Source organism: Varroa destructor, unplaced genomic scaffold, assembly GCF_002443255.2.
Source record: "Varroa destructor unplaced genomic scaffold, Vdes_3.0 BEIS01000002.1, whole genome shotgun sequence".
Classification (NCBI taxonomy): domain Eukaryota; kingdom Metazoa; phylum Arthropoda; class Arachnida; order Mesostigmata; family Varroidae; genus Varroa; species Varroa destructor.
The window spans coordinates 27372929-27394544 of NW_019211455.1; the positions used below are offsets into that span (position 1 = coordinate 27372929).

Here is a 21616-nt window from a genome sequence, read left to right on the forward strand (position 1 = left end):
CGATCCTAGCTACACCCGGAAATCTGGTTTCGGGTTTTTAGATCATTTCCTACTTTTCCCCCGACCCGACCGTCCCTTATTCCTCCTTATTCCAGGTATCGACAGATGTTATGCTAGTCGTAATTAGGTCCATGTTATCATTTAAGAATTGTTACAACAACGATATTTTAGCAGTCATAAAGCTTTCACTGCAATCTTTCTTTTTCTAGCTTTTAGTAAAAATAATTCTGCATGCCCAACAACCCAGTTAAGTTTATGATGGCTTGTTAGCTACGCCGACATTTTGCATGATCATGCGCGCTGCGACGCGGGCCCCGTCGGCGCAATCGGCTAAGTCAGTTTCATCTCAATGGAATACATTTACGGGGTCTGTACATTGGCAGAAAAACGCGTTCGTAGTTCGATTCCGATAGTCTATGCAGTCCGTGGAACAGATACTAAGTTCCTCCTAAAAATATAGTTTAATATGCTTCCAGTGTTTTGTATATAGTTAGTAACTTTTGATAGGTTAACAATTTACTAGACATAGCCTGCAAGTTAAGATAATAATACGTAAGGATGATAATAATCTCCATTACCCTCGAATGTGTACTCGAATGGAACTATTCTGATAAGAACTTCGGTTTATTTGTGGTTTCGTGTATATATATATTGTATATATATATCTCGTGGAATATTTTCCTAATGGCAACGGTCGACTCGAGCCGATTTTGACAGCACTTCTATAAAAGACTTGGACTGTTACTCGGTTTAGTATAATTTATCTCATTGTTCAATTAAAAAAGCTGCCGTTTAATGCCGGCAGGAGGTGTTGACAAAACTTCATATTGGCTACCCTAAATAGCTGTTGTTACTAAGGCCATACGTAACAACAGCTATGTCAATTTCGAAAAAAAAGCTGTCACTGATATTCGCTTTTCGAACCCTAACGTCAGTAGAATTATGCGGGTTGGGATTTACGTTAAGAAAACAGCGATGTTACTGTAACAACCCTGTCTTACAAAATTTTCGGTGTCTGTCAGTAGTTAATTAACTTCGATATAGAATTTAGCCATTAGGTCCTCCGCTAGTTCCTTCGTATGGAGACTGCTAAGGTCGGCTGTAGCGTTTGGACAGTGTAGCCAAATTGCTACCCAAATTGGAAAGCCTAATCTCTATATAATATATGTTTATATATGTAATTACTAATCTATGAGATGGTTCTGGTTGATTACAAATAACCACACAAGCACTAACATATATAGGGAAACTTTATTGGGGTTAAAAAATCTGCTAAGCTTTGTTAAGGACCTTGATCAGAGGGAAACATGTTCGCATATAAAAGTATGTAATTTACTAATAGTACTTTGACGCTTCAATGGGCTATATACTCATTAGTTTGTTGTATTGTTTTGTCCATGTCGTTGAGAGCACTGTATCTACCACTCCAATTCAACGACAACGCCTTCCTTCGCGGATTTCTCGCAGGCCGAAGCGATTTTTGTTACGGCGAGAACGTCGTCCTGCAATACCTCTGGCTTCGCGCGACCGCTGACAAGATTTAGGAAATATTCGAGTTCCATTTCATACGCCTCCTGATATCTGAGAGAAAAAAAATAATGCTAAGAGTCGATCATTGTCCGTAGATTTTAGTCTAGCGCGCATGGCGGATCCATTGGAGTCGAGCGTTCGTCAGGGTTATCCCGTTTGACAAATACCCTATGAATCCTCGACAGCTTCTAGAGGTAATACTAGCTGGAGAATTAGCCAAGTGCAGAGAACGCAGAAGTATCAGGCGAAATGGCCTCAAAATCAAATGATTCAAACTCGTAGTGGTCACGAAGTTCCCTATTTGACAATGGCTAGTAGTTTTTGAGAGCAGAGTTGCAATTTATTCGTGCCCACCTAATGGTTTATGTTATGATTTATAGTTAGTTTAACTGTTTTATTTGCTTGATTATATAGATGCACGGCAACAAATATAACTGAGAATGATGTACGCTGCAATGGCTTGTGTCTAACCTAGCCTAACCTAACCTAAGCTTGCAAACTCGCGCAAGCGTATATACCTTGAGGGGAAGGAATACAGGATAGGGTCCTGACTTGAGGCATCAGGTGTCCATGCAAATACGCCGTTCGGTCTGTGATTGGCGTTCTGTAACATTCCTTTACTGCCAAATACCTGTAGTAGATAAAGCGTCATCATCGTTTATAGCTCAGCATCCCCTTTAATTCAATATAACACACCGAATATGAAATAGAACCATACAAAAATGTCAGTAACGTATAAAAATATCGAGTGTGTCACGAGCACGCCCACTTAATTAATACAATTACATACGATAACTTCGTAAGTTCAGCCGACTATTAGTATTGACCAATTGGATAGCAAGTGTCGATAGAAAGAAATATTTATAATTTTCTTGTACTATCACAAAGTTAAGGTTTTCTATTGGAGGCTTAGGTTTAACAGTCGTTCAATGTGCGGCATCGTTAACGATACGGTACGTATAAGCCGCCTGGGTATTCAAAATCAGTAAAATACAATAAGGAATTGACTTCATAGTTCAACGAACTTCGCATCTCTGATCGTATCCATAACATGCATTACGGCTCAGATCAATCGTAGCAAGCTTTCCGGATCCGAATTGAAAGCAAATAACGACATTGTCAAAATCCTTGCCACGCAACTCTTCAAGAGTAGGTGAGAGCAGCGAACCGAAGACCTAAAACGAAAAGTGTACGAAAGTTATATATGCATATTTGAGTTGAGGTTCAAGCTGTTGACTATCAATAAACAAACAACGACTGATTAATAAATTCTTCGGATCTCATTTCCGCTGTGAGGCATTGTTTCATACGTCACATAAGTTCCCGTCATAAAGCAGCAATAACTTGCTTGCTTACTGAACTTGAAACGTGTTTCGTGTTTTACGTTTGCCACTTGGGCTGTTAGACATTATTATTTCAGACGGATGGCTTCCAGCATGAAGTGATCCGTCTTGGACCGGTTTTGAAACCACCACGCGTCCCTAAGTTCAGCAGGCAAACACGGTATCCACTGCGCTATCACGAAGGCAAAGCCTATTTAGTTTGGGGACTGGTACACCCAAGTGAAGGCACATTTAGTTTTGTACGGGGGAAGGTGGACCGTTTGAAACAACGCTTAACGGCGATATGGGACGTAAAACTTAAAACTATTTATTTCAACTTTTAAGGAATTAGATGAAGACAACAACACATCTTGGTCGACGTGGCCTAACCGAAGAAGAAAGCAAGAACTAGAGACCTAGGCATACGCTAGCTTTTTTTTTTTGAGCAGCACCGTGTACCTGCACACGCGTCGGTTTTTCAGCTAACAGCCAACAAACCACATCGATGTCGTGAACAGCACAATCGTGGAAGATTCCGCCTAATGATACAAGCCAAACAGAATATTTACAAAAACACATATAGCAGCATACTTGTCATCGGACCAGCTGCGCTGCTCAGTAAAGCTATCAATGTCATTGGCCCTATGCATCTCGTGCAAAACGTACGTAAGCTAAGATTCACATTGAAACCTGGCGCCGCCTGAGCGTCGAATACTGCGATAGTTCGGCCGGACTCAAAACTCGTACTTACCTTCAATGCACGTCAGACTATCGGCATGGGAAGAAAACACTAATAGAGGGGAAACTATACAAATACCCTTCAAAATATACTTCATATTTGACGATTCGTTATTTCGTATACCGGCTCAAAGACGCCAGCTTTATCAAAAGCTCAAGGGTGGAACTGATGACGCTTACTACCGAGTTCCCGTCACTGGAACCCCTAACGATAACTGGTTAAGGCTAAAGCAGCAGGTTATCAACACGTGTATAGTCATGTACATGATTCTAGGTATTGGCTTTTGATCCGGGTTTTGTCAAAGGCATAATTATGCAATCGGCTATACGGATAATGCCTTAACCTGTTCCTCAAAGCCAGTCTGTCATCTCTGTTTTTCCTATACATAAGGCATTTTTGCAGGTTCGCTACGAAAATGACACTGAATCCTCAAAAATATATCACCCTTATTTTATTTGACGTTATTTCAGTGTCATCAGAGATGTAAATCTGTTTTAGTACATACGCTATAGTTTTCTTCAGTGCTTAGTGAAGTCGCGGATCTTTTTTGCCCTCTCATACCGCTTCGCTTTCCTGAGATAGTTGACCTATTTTTACTACCTTCGATTTGCCATCTGCCGCATAAATGATGAATTAGATTTGTAGTCAACGCCAATTACGAGAAAGAAATGACAATTCAGTGCTACCCAAGGCTCACACATTTGTTGCACAAAGGCCCATATCATTATTGCCTATTCATATGAGTATTGTTATTACTAGGGTGTCACCTGAAGTAAGAAGGTAGCCGATGCTTGGCATGGGCGAATCGCGAGAAGTTGTTTTTACTAGAAACAGATCTCCGAGTTCTCCATTGACTACCTTGTTTTTGATCTTACGTAGACCTGGATCGTATCTGTAACGGAGAAGCCGTTAAAGCACAAAGTAAACAATGGGCTAGCGGCGATACAATAGAGGATACCTTTATACGCAATACACATCTTTCATACTCTGCTATGACTTTTCATCGGTCATTGCGAGTGCAAACGAATGCAACTATACTTGACGATGGTAGCAGTGAAACCTGTTTTTTATCTGAAGTATCAGGGTTGGTGAAGCAATCTCAGAAACGCTAATTGCTATAGCAAATCTGACGTTACCAATCTATGAATCTATACTACATTACTTCGGCTAAACTGAAGCATTTTAAGGACGAGGTCAACAATAGTCTATGTTATATACCATGTAATCGCTGCGCGTAGTTAAGCGTAAAGCCTCTTTATGTAGCGTTTATGATTGATGATAAAGAAGAAATCCTAGCTTGTTATTGCGGCCATTTGTGTTAATGATATAAATAGTACAAGCACCACCAAACGTCGATAAATGAAGTTCGCTATCCACTATGATCAGACTATTTACATGTGATCAGTCTTAAATAGAATAACTTTATGGAGTCCGATCGAAAATTGCGAACAGGTCACAATTAATCAAGAGAAGTCAGTCAGACCTCCCATGCGTTCTGTTTTTTTAGCGGACGGCCAGTCCGCTAATTTCGTCCTGTTATAGAGAAATAAATTCGATGTACACATTTACATGGATTGTCCTATTACCTTCGGTTGAAGGCGCAGAACAGGTGCACTCCATGCTTTTTGGCTTGCTCGTAACATTCACGTACGGACTCATTGCTCTCCGCCACGGGCTTTTCACAAAACACGTGTTTACCTGCACAATACGTGTACGGGCGAAAGAATGGACAAAATCAAGTGTACAGATCTCCAGTAACACCAAAAACATCTGATCAGTTCAGAGCGTATTCGTCATTGTTATATACGGTCTATGTACACGGACGAATGAAGATGCCGAATATCTACACCGTTTTACTTACCTGCTCCTAGTGCTTTACAAACGATATCCTTATGGGTAAATGTTGGCGTACAAACAATAACTGCGTTCACGCTGTAAAAGAATCGAAATACAATACGCTACGGCTATTTATCTAGTCGTATCATGAAACATCAGAAGATCTAGGTAGAAAAACATTTCGCTAGGTGAAGTCTATCTGGGTCATATCAATTTAATGACAACGCCATTAAGAAGAGTTTGGCTGGTTAACGTTGGCAGCTTAACTGTCTACTTACTTCATTTGATTGCAAATTATATCCTGTTTGATTCGGAACTCTTTTACCTTGAAAACAATCTCGTTTCAGAAGTAACTATATTGAAACACTGTTTAGGGCTAGGCACACAGGATTCCTCCGTAATCTTTAACGTCTGCTTAAGACGTGTCTGTCTGTCTATCTGGTTTCAGGGACATACTTTGGGTCAGATAGAAGTTTTCCGCAATCGGTAGAATGAATAAACTGCGCGTCAGGCAGCTTGTGACGGTACTTAGCTTCGATCGATCGCCTACGTTCCTCAGAGTCTTCAACAATGTAATGCAGATGGGAACGTACACAAGATAGAATATTCTGCGGAAGGACACGAAAAAGAAAAATTATACTTCGTAAGTTGAATTCATGAATGGTCGCAAAAAAAAAGTTGTCACAGCGCAAAAGGTGCCGGGTCCAGTTTAACTTCCAGCATCGTGAGCTTTTCTTACGTTCACATATTTGTATACAGCACTGTAGCCTCTCACCTAGGATTAATCAGCCGAAGACTTAATAATACTGGAAACCTAGGATATGAATCGAACGTTAAGATAGGAAAAAGTGTGAGTCAAATAGGTAAATCTGGAAAATTCACACATAAATCTCTTCAATTACAGGCAAGACGTCTAGACGAGGGGGATTAGACGCGGACGTCCCGACAATTTAATACAGTAAGTATCGGCTACAATAACAATATTGTTAACTGCAGACTCGGGCTCTCCGGAGTAAAGCTCAAAGGAAAGCGGTGCTCTAGCCGGCAACCAAGTTCAGACAAGCTCCGATAAAGCAAGCCCAATTGCTGAGGGAGTACTGCACTATGCCGAAAACAAATATAACAGCTTCTTAGTGCTATGCATAACATATTAAATCGGATGCGTTGTTATTACCAGAAAAATCATGTGGGTGAGAGGAATGAAATCATAGATAGATGAGACTGGATCTTGTTAAATCGAATCAGTCAAATGATTATAAGTATAAATGAAAACTTTTGGGCGGATCTTTGAAGTTAACGAAAAATCATAATATAGCTTATACGATTATCGTATTGCGAAACAGCAAGGATAGGACTGGGGCACTCCCACTCCGCATGCCAGGTACGCACCATTCAAGAGCTTATATGTTTACCTAAAATGCGCCAGTACAGAGTAAATATACAAAACAGAAACGCGGTTAATTCTAATGAGCCAAGTCCCAAATACTGATGCTCTTATGTCTAGATTCGTTGAATCTAGAGACGAAAATAACACCCTGTCCAAGGGAAACGATGTTATTAGCTGTAACTGATATATGAACACATATTTCACACCCTTAATTCCTACCTGCGTCCTTTTCTGGATGCCTTCTTCGATCTGCCTGCCATTTAAACATTATAGCTGATCGGCTATTGGATACGTATATATTTTGTATAATCTATTGTTTTGTCACCAACTATTTACCCTTCGCTTATCGTAGGACCTAATCAATATATAAAGTATTAGAACATAAATCTAATGAATTTAAGGCATCATTACATTGCAGTCTGCGAATAGATTCCAGAACCGAAATCACAAGAATGTACACTAGCGTTCTAATTTCCCGAAAAATTACTAAAGTACAACAACGAACCTACGGTATGCAGGTTCGATTTGTAACTATTTTGTGGTATATAAACAATAGAATTTATTAGATTTCTTGGTAAGGTCAATAGTTTTTGTATGTATATATATACAAATGCAATAGTTTAGAAAGCTGCAAAGCCTGTCTCATCCTACACGGATCTTCTATGCGAATTGAAACTGCTAGAACAGATCAAAGCTATAAATATATATCCAGGCATACAGACCCAATGGGTTCTGAAACTCCGAAGGCCATTAGGAGATAGATAGTCAGTCATAGATGTGGTTAATAGAAAAAAATGCTCAGCCAATGCATTGTTTAGAGGCCGATGGGTTTAGCTCGGGAAGTGTCCAATTTACAAAGACGCGCCAATGAGCGTCACGAAATCTGACAAATAAAGCAACGCAGGCTACTGTAGAAACGATGGTAAAACACTGATGCGATCTCCTCTAATCAGATGTAGATAAAGATAAATACAAATGAAGAACTACCGTCAACCTCCCATGTGCGAATGGGAAGGTATGGAAGATCGTAAGATACAAAAGTATGTTTTTTGATATCGTGAAACGAGACACCTGCTATGATATGGCAGCTCCTCAAAAGCAGACAAAAGAAGACTGACTATATGTATGTCTCAGTGTATCGTGTTGCCTAGTGGAGTACACACACGTGCTGTTTCTTCCGCAAAACGGCTTTCACTATTGCAAGCCATTGACGTTTCCGCGTTAATCTAGCGGCCGGTCGGCCAACTTGCTTGCTTCATTGCACGCACGTTTAGCGTCCGAGTTGACCTATATATTTCGATTTAGGTTCAGCGAAAAAAGAAAAACGCTCGCTAATCAACTACGTACGAGCAGGTAGCCGCTAGAAACGAACGGGAAAATGTTTTGCATAGGTAATGTTCGGCATGACTTTATATCTAGCGTGCGCTTCTATAGGATCTGTTATCTTGATTCGTTTCCTCCGTCAGGCGATGACGACTGAAGAAGAGGAAACTTCGTTGCGGTTATGCTATGGATCACGCGCGGGTGGATGTAGCTATTTTGTACGTAAGCTAAAACGCCACCAAAACTTGTTAATTGTTGGGAAAACATATATTTTTTGCTCTAAATGGCTGTAATCCTATTAAGTGAGATATTTACGAGAACAGTTTTCGCTCTTACCTGCAACTGTATGGTACCGGCCCTCCCGAGACCGAAAAGTGCCAACCCGATCTCACCATCGAATTTACCATCCGTTGAGAGGTAGCTCAAAAACCTATAATAAAAACACGAATAGAATTCTTCGTAGGAACCGGCAAACGATGAATATTTGATGATTCTGCTTTGCAAAATGCACATTCAGTAAAATTTACGACGGTAAAGTATAATGCAAATGCTGTAGTTGCCCCCAAATGATGCACGAGGGCAAAAGTTAGCTCTGTGAGCTCTAAATTTGATCGTTTTTCACAAAGATCACCTCGCAGAGTAAACACATCGAGTAAAAATGGGTTGTATGAAAAGCGCACGCTAACAATAAAGTCAAGTAAAACATTACCTAGCAAAATGCATAGATCCATTTACTTGCCTGGACAATCTCATGTGTTCTCCTAACAACAACAATATGTCACCCTTTTATGACGTCCAACACCTCTAGCTCGGAAGAAACGCGTCTCCACTTAACCAGTGTCAATTCTCATTAATTACATACAAAAAGCAGATCAACGTGCCTTACAACAGGTCCCCGCTGGCGGTTTTGTCACAGTTCAGATAAATAATGGGCACTCAACAATTTCCATAGCACGTATTTCAGACCCATTAAGACGTGAAGGAGTTAGATAAAAAGCACCATCTATACGTGTACGTCCCATGACCTGCTACGCGATAGCGTCTAATTAAACAACTTCGAGCAAATAAAATGAATGTCAAAAAGATGGTCCGCGCATAAGTCTCGCACTTTGATAATTCCTTGGACAAACAGGACTAGAAGGCAGGTTCCCTCTGCTAAAGATGAAGTACCGATTGACTCTGTGCGTTATTGATTGGCGATTAAAACTTGTTTGCGGGGGTTCCTAGCTCTCTTATCCGTCGCCGATTTTATTCACTTATTTACAGATAGTTACAAGAAGAAACGAGATCTTCTTCTATCAGTTGTTGGCCTTTGAAATCATCCAGACTGAAAGCGCTTAGATCGACAGCAGTGACTGCCGATTACCGTAGGGCCTCCTCCCCTCATGCAATCTAATCAAAACGCCCAGCTTCAACACTTTAAAGCAACTCAAAAATGCCGCGCTAACGAAATCAGCTAAATTTCGAACCTAGCAAGTAGAAAGATGACTTCGATTTGTGAGAGATAGGAAAAAACACTATCGATTTTGTCGAAACGTATCGTTGTTGACGGCGTTTGGCGTCGTCTATTAATTATTAGCGCTTTCTCGTTCTAAACAAACCATTCACTTGTACAGAATATGAACAATCAATGCCTTATTGTGAGCTATGCTTTAGAGCAGGCGTTTTATTATTGGTTTTGTTATTAGTTCCCTCAGAGTCCTTGGAGTTCCTCAGCTAAAACAGGTCGAAACATAGAACCGGCTGTTTTTACAATGGTGATCTTGTTCTGAATATATAATTATTTATTGTCAGCAAGCTGATAGGGTCGAGACAGCCAGTTATCACTATTACTGCACGGTACCACAAAAAAAAGTTGCTCTAACTACGATACATGCTACGATATATAATAATAAATATTAACTTAGTTGCAAACAGCGTCCTCTACAAACTACCCTTATTATCCGATCATTCGAGATGGCATATCGGACCGAGAGACGCGTGAATGGATTAGAGAATATTAAAAGGTATTTGGTTAAGTGATTGGATATGAGACGTGTTTTTTAATATTTGGCGGCCCCAATATATATTCCCTGTTAAACAATTGCGTGTCTTTCCACAATACGCTTTGTAGCCATTGCTATAATCAGGAAGCGCTGCTTTCACTTGACTGTTGCGCAGGAAGCAAGAGATTCCTGCTAATCGCAACGTATCCGCAGCTGCGGGATCGAAAACTGGCATTCTACGGTGTACTACCCTTTTTTTTTGCAGACGACAACTCGTCTTTGGGAAAGGGCACAGTAATCTGTCTATCCAAATTGCTGTCAATAGTAATTATATTCGGGCTTACAAAGACTAAGCTGCTGCTAACAGTAATAACAATAACAACAACGTAAACTCTGTTTTTGTTTAACGATTTTGAACATACCGGTGATATTTTTTGTCATTCTCCATGCTGAACGTTAGAAAAACTAATTCTCTAAAGAACCAATTAGACGGTCAGCTGACATTCCCAGGACGCGGTTGTGATGTCCGACCGACGTTGGCTCGGCAGCACGACGGACTGTGGTTAAAAATTAGAACGCTCGTAGGTCTCCGGAACGGTGACACTGATCGGTGGGCACAATTGAACAAGCACTAAATGCACAATGCATATTCCATTTTAGCTTGACCGAACTGTCGTACGCACGAGTTCCAGGACGACAAGGTGGCCGCCAGTTGCGTTCTCTGGTTTTAAAGGAACCTCGATGAGAGCTGTCGCTCTCAAATATCAAGAGAGAAAGCAAGAACAAATGGTAAGCGCTGATCGGAAAGGGGGAGGCATGCAACGCACCAGGTAGATTACAACACGGCAACTGCCGTGGGAGTCGACCCGTTGATACGACCCAGAAGTGACTGAACAGACAGCTACAGCATCACGCTACCGTTGGCCACCGAGCTACGAAGGTGGACAGCCTCTACAGGCCTAGACAACAGTGGCGACATCAAGCGACACTGGTGCAATGCAATCGAAGTGCACCTGTTTTCTATCCTACACTTCGCACGGCAACGTTACTATTCCCGCTGGTACAAATTCAGTATTCGCCTGTCTTGCAGACTCTATACGAATCCAATCGGTTGGTCCTAGTTCTGTCCAACTGAAAATAAGTCACCAAATTGGCACCAAAGGGGTTGCCTCTCACAAGTCACAGTCGTTGGGAGTTGAACACGAAACACGTCCTCGAGGTTCTAATTGAACATGTTTTATGATTTTCGATTAAAAGCGAAATGGTAACCACATTTTTTGTGACTTCAGCTACAAGCTGATTTCTCATTGTCGACGAATTTTCACATGTGACAGACAGTTGGCAATGCAGATCTATTTCATGGAGTTCGTTCTTGGTTACGCGCGTTTTTGGACGCCGTTTTTTCTAGCTAATTAGAGCGAGAACATATGTGGCAAAATTTCGTTTACGCCCACTGAATCAAAACCAGGAGATTTTTATTAAGTTTGATTGATTTATGTGGAAGAAGCGATACCAAATGACAGCGGGTGTCAGACAAGACATTCGATGACAAGTAATTAGCTAGAGTTTGTATAGTCAAATGGTTCTGGTGTTAGGTCGCTTTGAGTCCTAGGAAAAGATATGGCCACAGCCTTTGTAAGAGACCAATCACTATCTCGTCTCTTGAGGGATCACTGTCAACAAATAACGCTGCTATGATAAGGCAACATGTACCACATTGTCCTGTTGACCGCCAGTTCATTTTAAACAAGCAGATTTTTTCCTGCCTGTTTGAAGAATATCGTCATCTTTGGCACAATCCGACGCATCACGAGTATCATTCCTCGTCATACTAAGGAAATACAATTCTGTGATTTCCCTGCCTATTTAATCAGCGGTTCGAAACCGACTCGATATTTAATATTTAAAATTCGCGCCCATCTCGAGGCACGAAACATCTTATCTTATATTTAAACGGATCGCTATCATCTTTTTGGCCACGCGTGAAAGCCCCTATCCTCATTATTATAATCAGTTTTTTAAATTATATGGATCTTCGCCTTTTTCTCTTTTTGTGATCAAGGAGGCCGCGAGGCTTAAAAACATCTGCGTAGCCTATGATTAATTGTAGGGGAACCAAGCAAAGCAAAGCAAAAATGTATAATGAACTGTGGGATGACATAGGATTTCTTCAACAGTATTTGTCGACTTCTTCTAATATGAGTGCGCTCTTATCTATAGTTTTTTTTCACTGGCGGCCATTGCCACCGCCGTCGCCGTATTTATTCGATAGAGCTAATGCCTGATTGTTCAGAGCCAGTCATTTACCTATGTGTACTTTATGTTAAATAGGCTAACATCTAGCACTTTAAAACTTGTCAAATTGGGGTATTCCTTCTGCCATGAGCGCTGGAGTCGCTGCAAAGATCCGTCCTAAAAACCTTGCTTTGGAATATGGCGTCCAGCGGAGTCGTGGGACTACCCGACCTTCCGGTAGAGATAGAACTGATCGCCCACGCGGATCAATTGCGATAAGGGTAACGGCACGTGGAGCAGAAAAATTGCCAAACCGCAGAAGCCAGATACTGGCTGAAATAGCTATCAGAGTGAGAGAGTGAAGTTTGACATTAGCGCCGACGAAGTCAGAGACAGTGCTTTTATTAAGCAGGAATAATATAGAAATTGAGATCGGAGATGAAAGTATGGAGCCTCCCCACATTGCTCTATACTTGGGAATCCAGCCAAGCGAAGCTCTGCGCGGTACAAAACACATAAACAACTTGGTAGCCAAAGCTGTGAAGTAATCAGCCTAACCAGCGGAAGTAATGCCAGACGTTTACGATCCTAGAAAAGGAAAGCGCATACTGCTGATAACGGTAGCGAAATCATTCGTCGAAGCCTCGCTCAGTGAATGCTGTTCTCTCCACACTGCTAAAGCATCTGTAAGGGACATCACCCCAAGCGTTAAGCGTTGGCTGAGGAGGCTGGAAAACAAACGATCATATTTAATATACGCAAGTGCTCGCAGGGTAATAGCAACATTACCTGCACGAAATAGAGAAGACTTCTTTGGGCACGCGCCTGATGTGCACGGACGGACTAGGGGAAGGCGCAATTCGCAGCTCGAGGCAATGCAAGGCGCTAAAGCACACTAAAAGGTCTTATGCACTCTATATGCACATGACGATGGGGCCTGGCATAGAAAAGAAAGGCTGGCAAGAAAAGCTCGTACTTCCCAGGGTCAGACTGAGCAGATATTGAGGGTAATGTTAACATGTGGGTTTCGTAAGCAAGACAGATCACCCCCCAACCCTGTCCGCCAGAGACAGCCTGTCTGTTGCAATAGGGAATTCAACCGAAATAATTCGGTGTCACATTAAAGTATCTCGATTGGTTAGGAGTGAAATTAAAGATCAGTGGGTAGTGATTTCGGCGAAACTAAGTTGAACCGTCCAATCAATCCAGGTTGAGCTCTACCCGGTTCACACAACAGAACATGTCTTAGATCCCTACGCTCGGTCGTAGGCGAACCGCATTACCCAAAACCCATGATTCAAAAAAAAATATGCACATACGGAAGTTCAACTACGTCTGTAATCCTAACGTAAACATGTATTATAAGTTACTTGAGAAGTCATTCGCATCGATTATCGTTAATGTTCTCTGCTATTGCCTGATTACATTACTATACGTTTTTAGGGCATTAATGGGGCGCACAGCTTTTGAAAAAACAATTCCACTCGATGCTACATCGTATTAAAAATGTCTTCACTATTATGCTGCAACATTTCTACAGTTCCCGACATACACAGAAAAATTTACTTGGACCAAATTGTTAAACAAAATTAACTTTAAGAATTTCGGTTTTTTTCTATCGCTTATGCGGTTCCCACACGCTTATGATTGACTAATCAGCTATTTCATGGAAACGTCTATTGAACTCCGCTTCGGAGCTCACTTTAACGTGCAGCGCCTAAGTACGTGCAAAACAAGCAACTTACTCTCGATAATACACTGTAACTATAAGTAAGTTCGCAATAATGGATCTGACCGAAACGAAAATCATTCGGCGGCAAAAAAACTATTACACTATGCACCTGTTTGATTGAAACCTAATTTCAATCGAGGTTTATCGAATATAGTATATATTATTTGTGCTGGCAAGATCGTAAACAGTGTTTTTTTTATTTCTACCATTCTATGTTGTGATGCATTTTTCCCTAGTCGTCTTAGACATGTATCGATCATAAACCATTAGAGATATCTAGTCTACCTCTGCGCACAAGTGGGCCGCACTTTGTGACGCACAAAACTGCTAAATAGAATGGGTCACGGTAAAAAAAATTCAGTTATAGGCTCTAGGGTCACGTGTATATAGGGTATACTGAAAAACGAAAGCAAAACACACAAAATATGCGTCTAAGGCAATGCTTAATGGGCTATAAAGCTCTATCATGTACGAGGCACAAAACAATGGTCTATATGTGTAATAATAACAACGTTCAGCACAACAATCAAATTTGGTTGTGTCATTGAATAGGATGTGACGAACATGCTAGCCCTCACAAAAAAAGGAGCCTGTATTCAAACAAAAATCGAACTCGACGATTGAGGTTAGGTCGCATTTGTCGATTGCGTAGTTAAGAAAAGTATGCCCTGCGCTAAGAAGGATGTAGTCCTTGACCTTAGAACCTCACAAGATGCGCGTGCAAACGTTGAATCGCTACTACTACCGCTAATACTTAAACAATAATAATAATAATGTGTTCAGAACGTGAAGCAGTTGTATAGGCGATTAGTAAAATTTTAATGCCTACAGATACAGAAAACGGCATTTCAAAGTAACGTACTCGCAAATGTCCAAACATTACTCAGATCAGAACCAGAGCTAGGAAAGGTTTTCCGGTTCCCATCTGATCGTCCTCTAATGCTAACAGAAGCAATTTAATTCAGAATACTTGTACAGCGTCAACGCAGAGGTTGCGATCTCTGCACCGTCAATAAACGTATTTTAGAAGTAGCGAAAAAACAAATACGTTACGTACTATATAATTCAAAAATTATATTTCATCTCTGCGAGTCAATCGCCGTTAGCTTTTGTATTGTCAGTCCAAGTTAATTAGGCACACGCATTGAGACGTACAACGACACGAGAACTATAGATAAATTGGTATTTTATTGTCAGCTTCCTTTTGGCATGTGCAGCTTGATATCATCAGCATGTATCACTTCCCCTTTCTATTTCCTCGTGCGTCGTAATATTTTTTAGAAACCAACGAGAACAAATACCGTCACCCAGCTGGTACGATTGGCGCCAGTCGGATACCTATCTCTACCTATTACGATAAGGCACTGACACACTCCATTTAGTTTAACGCGCCTAAACACACACACACTCACACACGCCCACACACAACAAAACACACACGCGTGGAGACACAGGTTGACAAAAAAGCTCATTATTGCTGATCAGCAACTCTTTATTAAGACGGGTGACCTCGTAAACTCCACAAGCTTTGCCTAGTTAACTTTTACATTGCAACGAAAGTAGCCTGGCACGATCAGTAGTAACCTCACTTCGTCGACTTTCGTTTTCTCACTTATCAACAGCTGCTCCATTGATCTAATGACCACCTTCTAGGGCCTACTGACCCTTACTCTTTTAACACCTTCCGAGCGACCCCTGGCCGATTCGTTGTCTAGTGCCCATCGGCACCCGTCCGTCGATTGAAACCGTGTTACTCTCCCTAACTCAGGCTTTATCGGTAGAGAGTTGCACCATTGATGCTTGATAAGGAAGTGAGCGTGGGTGGCGGGAGCTGTAAGATTAGTTGGTTTTCGAGGGACGCAGGACAAAATCCAGCTCACCTTACTACGCGCGGCGTATTTGATGGGTAGAGTTAACAACCTGGTGCAAACAGCCAACATCGTATAGAAGGCGAAGAGGCCACGAAGGTTGGCGCCGTCTGCAACCGTCCCAAACCAAGTTGCCCTTCCAAGATGCTTTCAGCAAGCCTCTCCGTTGGTGGCCACCCCAGACCAGTTCCTCTCTTAACCCCTCTACGCGATAAGATAAGAATCGACTTAGGCCTTTGTGTCAACTAAGACATGCGAACAACAGCTCTGATTGAAGGCTTATTGTGCGGCCGGCTGAGTGTATCTTTGGGCACTCCCGAAAATATCTAGACGAAAGAGCGGATAACTACAGCAGTAGCCGTTGGAGGCTATTGGAGAATTCAGGCAAAGACGATTCAACTGTTTGCGAGGTCTCAAGATTTAGTTAAATTATATAGAACAGTTAGCCACCGATGATATGAAATAGCAAAGAAAATGGTATTCGTATCTAGCGCTCCTGTTTGTTCTCCTTCTCTTCTTCTCCTGATTTTTGTATTCATTTGAATTAGGTAAAAAGGGCGTAATTCGCTTCGCGTGTCTTGAAGTGCGTTAAGTCCGTACACTATGGCTCTACAAAGTTTAATTATCCATTGGATTAAATGAATAGAGAACTGTGAGAAATTTCACATTGTACTGGTTCATGTTGAAATCACGATCAATAGATCATTAAATTCATAAGGTTAATATCTACTAGAGATATATAGAAAAGGTGGCGCCTGGTTAGACTACTTCGTTTCCAGTAAAAGAAAAAAAAGTAGGTTTATAAAATAAATACTATCGCACCTTCTGATTTTTTTAAATTGTGGGTTTATTTTCGAAAGTTAAAAAATACTGGCGAGCATTAAACGCATTACTTGACATTTCCAAGGCTTTTTTGCCTGAGAGATACTTTAGAAGAAGGCCATTTTCTTGTGATCAGTCTTCCTTGTGTGACTAGTACATACAAAGTAGAAAAACAGGAACCAGTAGATCTTCCCTCGATTCCCCTCGAGCCATTTCGTCGCTCCAAAATTCTTAGCAACTTGCCGCTGCCTACAGTTATGTCTGGCGACATAATGGTAGTTGGAGCTGTTCTAAGTTTGGGAATCTGGCAGGTTTTTTCATCCCTATCTCTTGGGAGTTCAGTGGCTCACTTCGAGCTTGTGCGGCTAAACGCCGACAAGATGAACCCGTGACGTCCAGCGCGCTTACCACCGCCGGTTGTAGCCAAGTGGAGTTCCGCCTGGAACCCAAACCCTTGCAACGGTTTGTAGTCGCCTACGCCTCTCCGTCGAGGTTCGTCGGCGCAGTATTGGATCATCTTCGTTCAGTTCTATAGGCAGACTTTCCTTTCCCTATACACTCCTGTTGTCGTTGAAGTACCCGATACTCGATCCACGACGGCTTGCCAACGGTCGTCAAGTGATTCCGAAAGCGCACTAGCAGCTCCGCTTTCTCAGCATGTCTCCCGCTGTGTCTGAGCCCTTGAGCCCTTTGCTGCTTTTCGACTTCTCGGTGACTCCTTATTGCTGCCACGACAGGCAGGCATGCTTTCCCTCATGGATCCGAAGTCGAAGTCAGTGAGAGACGGACGATCTTCCCAGGAGTTGGTACCACGATTCTCCCTAGGGCCTATACCCATACTCTAGCACAATTTCTTTCTCTGCCTACCGCCCATCTTAGCCTAATGGCGTCATCGTCGATTTATTCTTCCGTCTCGATCTCCAGCCGTTACACCCAACCCCCTATATTATTACCCACTATCTCATTTGATGACTTGAATACATTATCTAAGTGAGAAAATGATCCTTAGACGTCGAAGCTAAAAGTATATGAAATGTACGCGATCAAGTACGAATATGAACACGCATATCCTAGTGTATTTACTATTTTTTTTTGTTTTTGCATCAAAATGTGTACCCGTTTAGTTGGGCAGGTTACTAAAATCTAGCATCCCACATACAAACATTAATGTTCCTGAAGCATTGATCGCACTCTAGATTCTGTCAATTGGCGCCTAAACTCGGCGCCCCCTCGATGGCGATATTTGCCATCAAAGCCTTTATTCTTTACTATGTTTTTGTTACCTAACACTAAATTACCAAGGTCACGTTCGAAGCCTTCAAATGTCCAATACACAAACAGACACATACGAAAAAAAGAAACGAGATAAACGAAGGCATACGGGTTGCATTGTTTGAACTAACTAAAAGTTAATGTAGGTTTTCTTAAAGATCCTCTGTGAATTAGTTTGCACTTAAAAATTAAAAAAATGCCCAGATTTAGCTGTATTTAACTTGCTCTTCAAACTAAACGCCTGTAGTCCGTGTGAAGCACGATCTCCGCATTAAAGATAAAAGCTTATCAAGACCATGTTGAATTGCCACAGTGAATACCCACTTCGCGGGCCCTAGCACACATAACTGTCACTTTCTCAGCGCGGATGGGTTTCGTTATTTCTCTCGGATTCTAAGCTCCAAATGCGACGTTTCCATTTGCTCAGGTGGCCATTCGCGAAAAAAAAACGCACTTTATAAAATTGTCAAGTTTTACCGTAAACACCCTCCTTAAATTCAGCTCGTTTTGGCACCGTGAGCCACTCCCAATTAGACTCTTCGTACATTATTGTGCCATTGAGGTGGCAATCTGCTTCATTAGTCGCGGACAGCTTATACTGTAGTATAAGGGTAGAATGCCCTGTGATAGACACATATACCAAACGTAATACGTATATGTCGTGTTAAAATTAGAAGCGATCTCATCAAGTAGAGACTTAGAGAGAAGAAGTTGTACGGTGAGTGCGACCCCAAAAACGTGAATTCTCGTTAGGGCATTCTCAAACAAGGAAGTCCAAGTAAGTCACGCTTTAAGTTAGCAGGTTGTTACTGGCACCGACCTAACGAGAAGTGGTAAGTAAAATAAAGTATCCTCAATTTTGTGGTCGTATTGGCCTTTCTTCCCAAATGATTTTCCCATACACCAATCTGACCTACTAAACCATGGCCTTGTTAGCTATTCGTTCGAAACCTGCCGCAGTGCTCCTTTCAGAATGATACAGAGCTGTATATTTAGCGATATTTAACTTAGTCCTAGGTATTACAGTTATGTCAAATTAACGACATGTATTTCAGCCGCGTGCCCGTACCGTTACCTTGCTGGAGAATATCAATTTTATTTAACACGTTTATTGAACACACGAGTTATTTAGTGGAGAAGACTCAGCTTGCCAAAAATACACTGACAAGTCGCAGTTCGTGACCCCTCGATGGATATCGCTTTGAAATGATACTAAGCACAATTCATAGTGTACGTTGACGTCGGTCAGGAGACGAGGTGCGACTTACACAATCAACGGGGCTCATATACTTCAAAGCATTTGGGAGCACCTGACAGAATTGCATGTCAATGAAGAAGTTTTCTGCTGTCGACTAGGGAATCGTCAAGGATGAAAAACAAGTGGATTTCTCTGGCGTACTTCTTAAATAAACTGACAGAAATAAATTCACTCTCGAGTGCTCGAGGAGCCGTTGGGTTCATGGATAATGAAAGCGTTCCGACGTTTAGTCCTAACCTAATTCGAAATCATTCATTTAAGTTAGGCCTATCAAACTTCTGCCAGGAACCCAGATTCAATGGTATGCGCGAAGTTATTTTTGGCAGTTAACCGCGTGTTAGGTATTAGGTGCCAACGAAATTGCCAAAGATAGTTTTCCAGTGCGGAATACTCCGATGCCAAAGTGCGCAAGGGAAAAATAGAATAATATATAAAAATTTAATTGTATTATGATGTACAGCAAAGGGGAACTCGTTGGGCACGAGGTATTGGCGCCTTCAATCTGATTGTATGCACGGAACAAAAATGTACATCAAAATAGGAATATCTAGGTTTATAAGCTAACCTTGTGGACCAAATCAATTGTACCGATTCTGAGCACGGCACAGAAGTAAGCCTGACCTATCCCTGTCCACGGTGCCATCCCGTTTATTCATATGGTTCAATAGGATGCCGATGATCACACTCACTATTTCTCGCCTAATTTTTATTCTCTCACCTAATACACCTATAAAAAGAAAACCATCGACAGAGCCAGTTTAATTTAAAGAAGACCTTTTGCTATTCATACAAAGATATTACAGGTATAATAGGGAAGTAATTTGCTGTCAAACGTACGACAATGGCCTGTTGCCACGATAGTGCCATTTAGTTTCCACGACATTTGGCAGGACGTCTATCATGGTCTGAAACAAATATGATCTAGGGAACGAACCTAAATCGAACCCCCTTACATAATGGTAAAATCACAGTCGTTTAAATTCCACATCTCGATAACAGAAGACAAAAACGTTAGAGGTTTCCTAGCACGGCCCTACGTTCATCCAATTGTCCTACATAAGGCCGATTCGGCCAGACGAATATTAGCCCAGCTGAAGAGTGCGTCAGCTGCATACTGACGCAACAGTATAATACCGTTGCTCGTTAAGCTGTTGGAAGCTGCACCGATAAACACGCCAAAGAATCTAACGGATGAAACAATTATTGATGTACAATTACTTTTGATGAGCTTTGGAGCCTGTCTATGTCGAAATAAGTTATTCGAACATAGCTAAGATATCGTCTTTAGATGAATGAATACTATGAAGACAATTAACACGTGTAACATCTAACGGTTTCGATACGTATAGCAGATGTAGAAACCAGAATATATATATATACATATATATATATATGTTCCTACATCTGCTATACCTATCGAAACCATTAGGTGTTATATGTGTATATATACATATATATATATATATATATATATAGTAGGTCAGTATTCGAGCAAACAACGTTAACCCGATAATCCAGTTTTGTCATTTCAAAATAGACGTCATCGACTGGCTGTGCACAAGACCACTAATCCCCCTTTTTATGTAGCCCTCTACTATGCAGACTCATCTCGCCCCAACCATCCAAACCATCAATCCGTTGACTGCAAATGTGTGAACAAATTTCTAAAGTACTGAAATAGTTATCCTTTTTATCTTGGTAATACTAACGAAGAGTGTCACTCGATTTTAGGTTTAGATTTGATTTTCAGTCGTTATCGCCAACGCCTGCTTCGAAAATTACGCGGCAACTGCGCTTCTAGTAGAAACTACTATCCTTCTATCGGCGTGCACGGAACGTTAAGTTGGTTCGAACAGCCATCTTTGCCAAGGCAGCCAGTCAGTGGTTTTCAATGTGACCACGTGATCTAAAACCCCGCCCCCCACGAGACGCATCAGCTGGCACGGGAGGCGGGGCTTCGACCGCTGAGGAAGATCGCTACGGCAAAGGACAGCTTTTGGCTAGCAAAGGCACATACACAGTTTATCTTTATGTTCATAGGTTGCATGGTTGCTTGCCTGCGGGTAGCTCCATTGCAGGGGGTTGCCCTTTATGGGTATCCCTGGGACTGGTTAGGACCTCGACTCATAGCAGCGAAGGACGACGGGCTCGTTCGGCCTGCTGCAATGGCTCCGCAAACCCTTCCACAAAAGGGCGCCCTGGAAGGAACTCTCCCTTGACTACGATCCAACGAAGAAACGGGGGGAGAGGGGGCAAAGTAGGAGGCCGAACAGGGAGGAAACCAAAGGTGGCGGTGCTAGTGGCGGC

General features: G+C 41.7%; 1 protein-coding gene across 3 annotated transcripts in view; it reads right to left on the reverse strand.

Moving 5' to 3' along the window:
* Positions 1–1232: 1232 nt before the first annotated feature.
* LOC111245229 (uncharacterized) overlaps positions 1233–21616 on the reverse strand; it is a 32660-nt gene continuing 12276 nt past the window's right edge. Inside the window, exons 1-10 of one of the 3 annotated variants that reach the window (XM_022793301.2) lie at positions 10545–11045; positions 8474–8567; positions 5884–6035; positions 5453–5523; positions 5178–5289; positions 4359–4483; positions 3312–3391; positions 2556–2705; positions 2049–2161; positions 1233–1581 (exon numbers count right to left, since the gene is read on the reverse strand). In XM_022793301.2, coding sequence (XP_022649036.1) covers positions 1419–1581; positions 2049–2161; positions 2556–2705; positions 3312–3391; positions 4359–4483; positions 5178–5289; positions 5453–5523; positions 5884–6035; positions 8474–8567; positions 10545–10570 — 1086 coding nt within the window. In that variant the 5' untranslated portion in view covers positions 10571–11045 and the 3' untranslated portion in view covers positions 1233–1418. Of the gene's footprint in view, positions 1582–2048; positions 2162–2555; positions 2706–3311; positions 3392–4358; positions 4484–5177; positions 5290–5452; positions 5524–5883; positions 6036–8473; positions 8568–8876; positions 9476–10544; positions 11046–21616 lie in introns of those variants that run through there. The other 2 variants (XM_022793302.2, XM_086979987.1) reach the window with 2 other exon arrangements.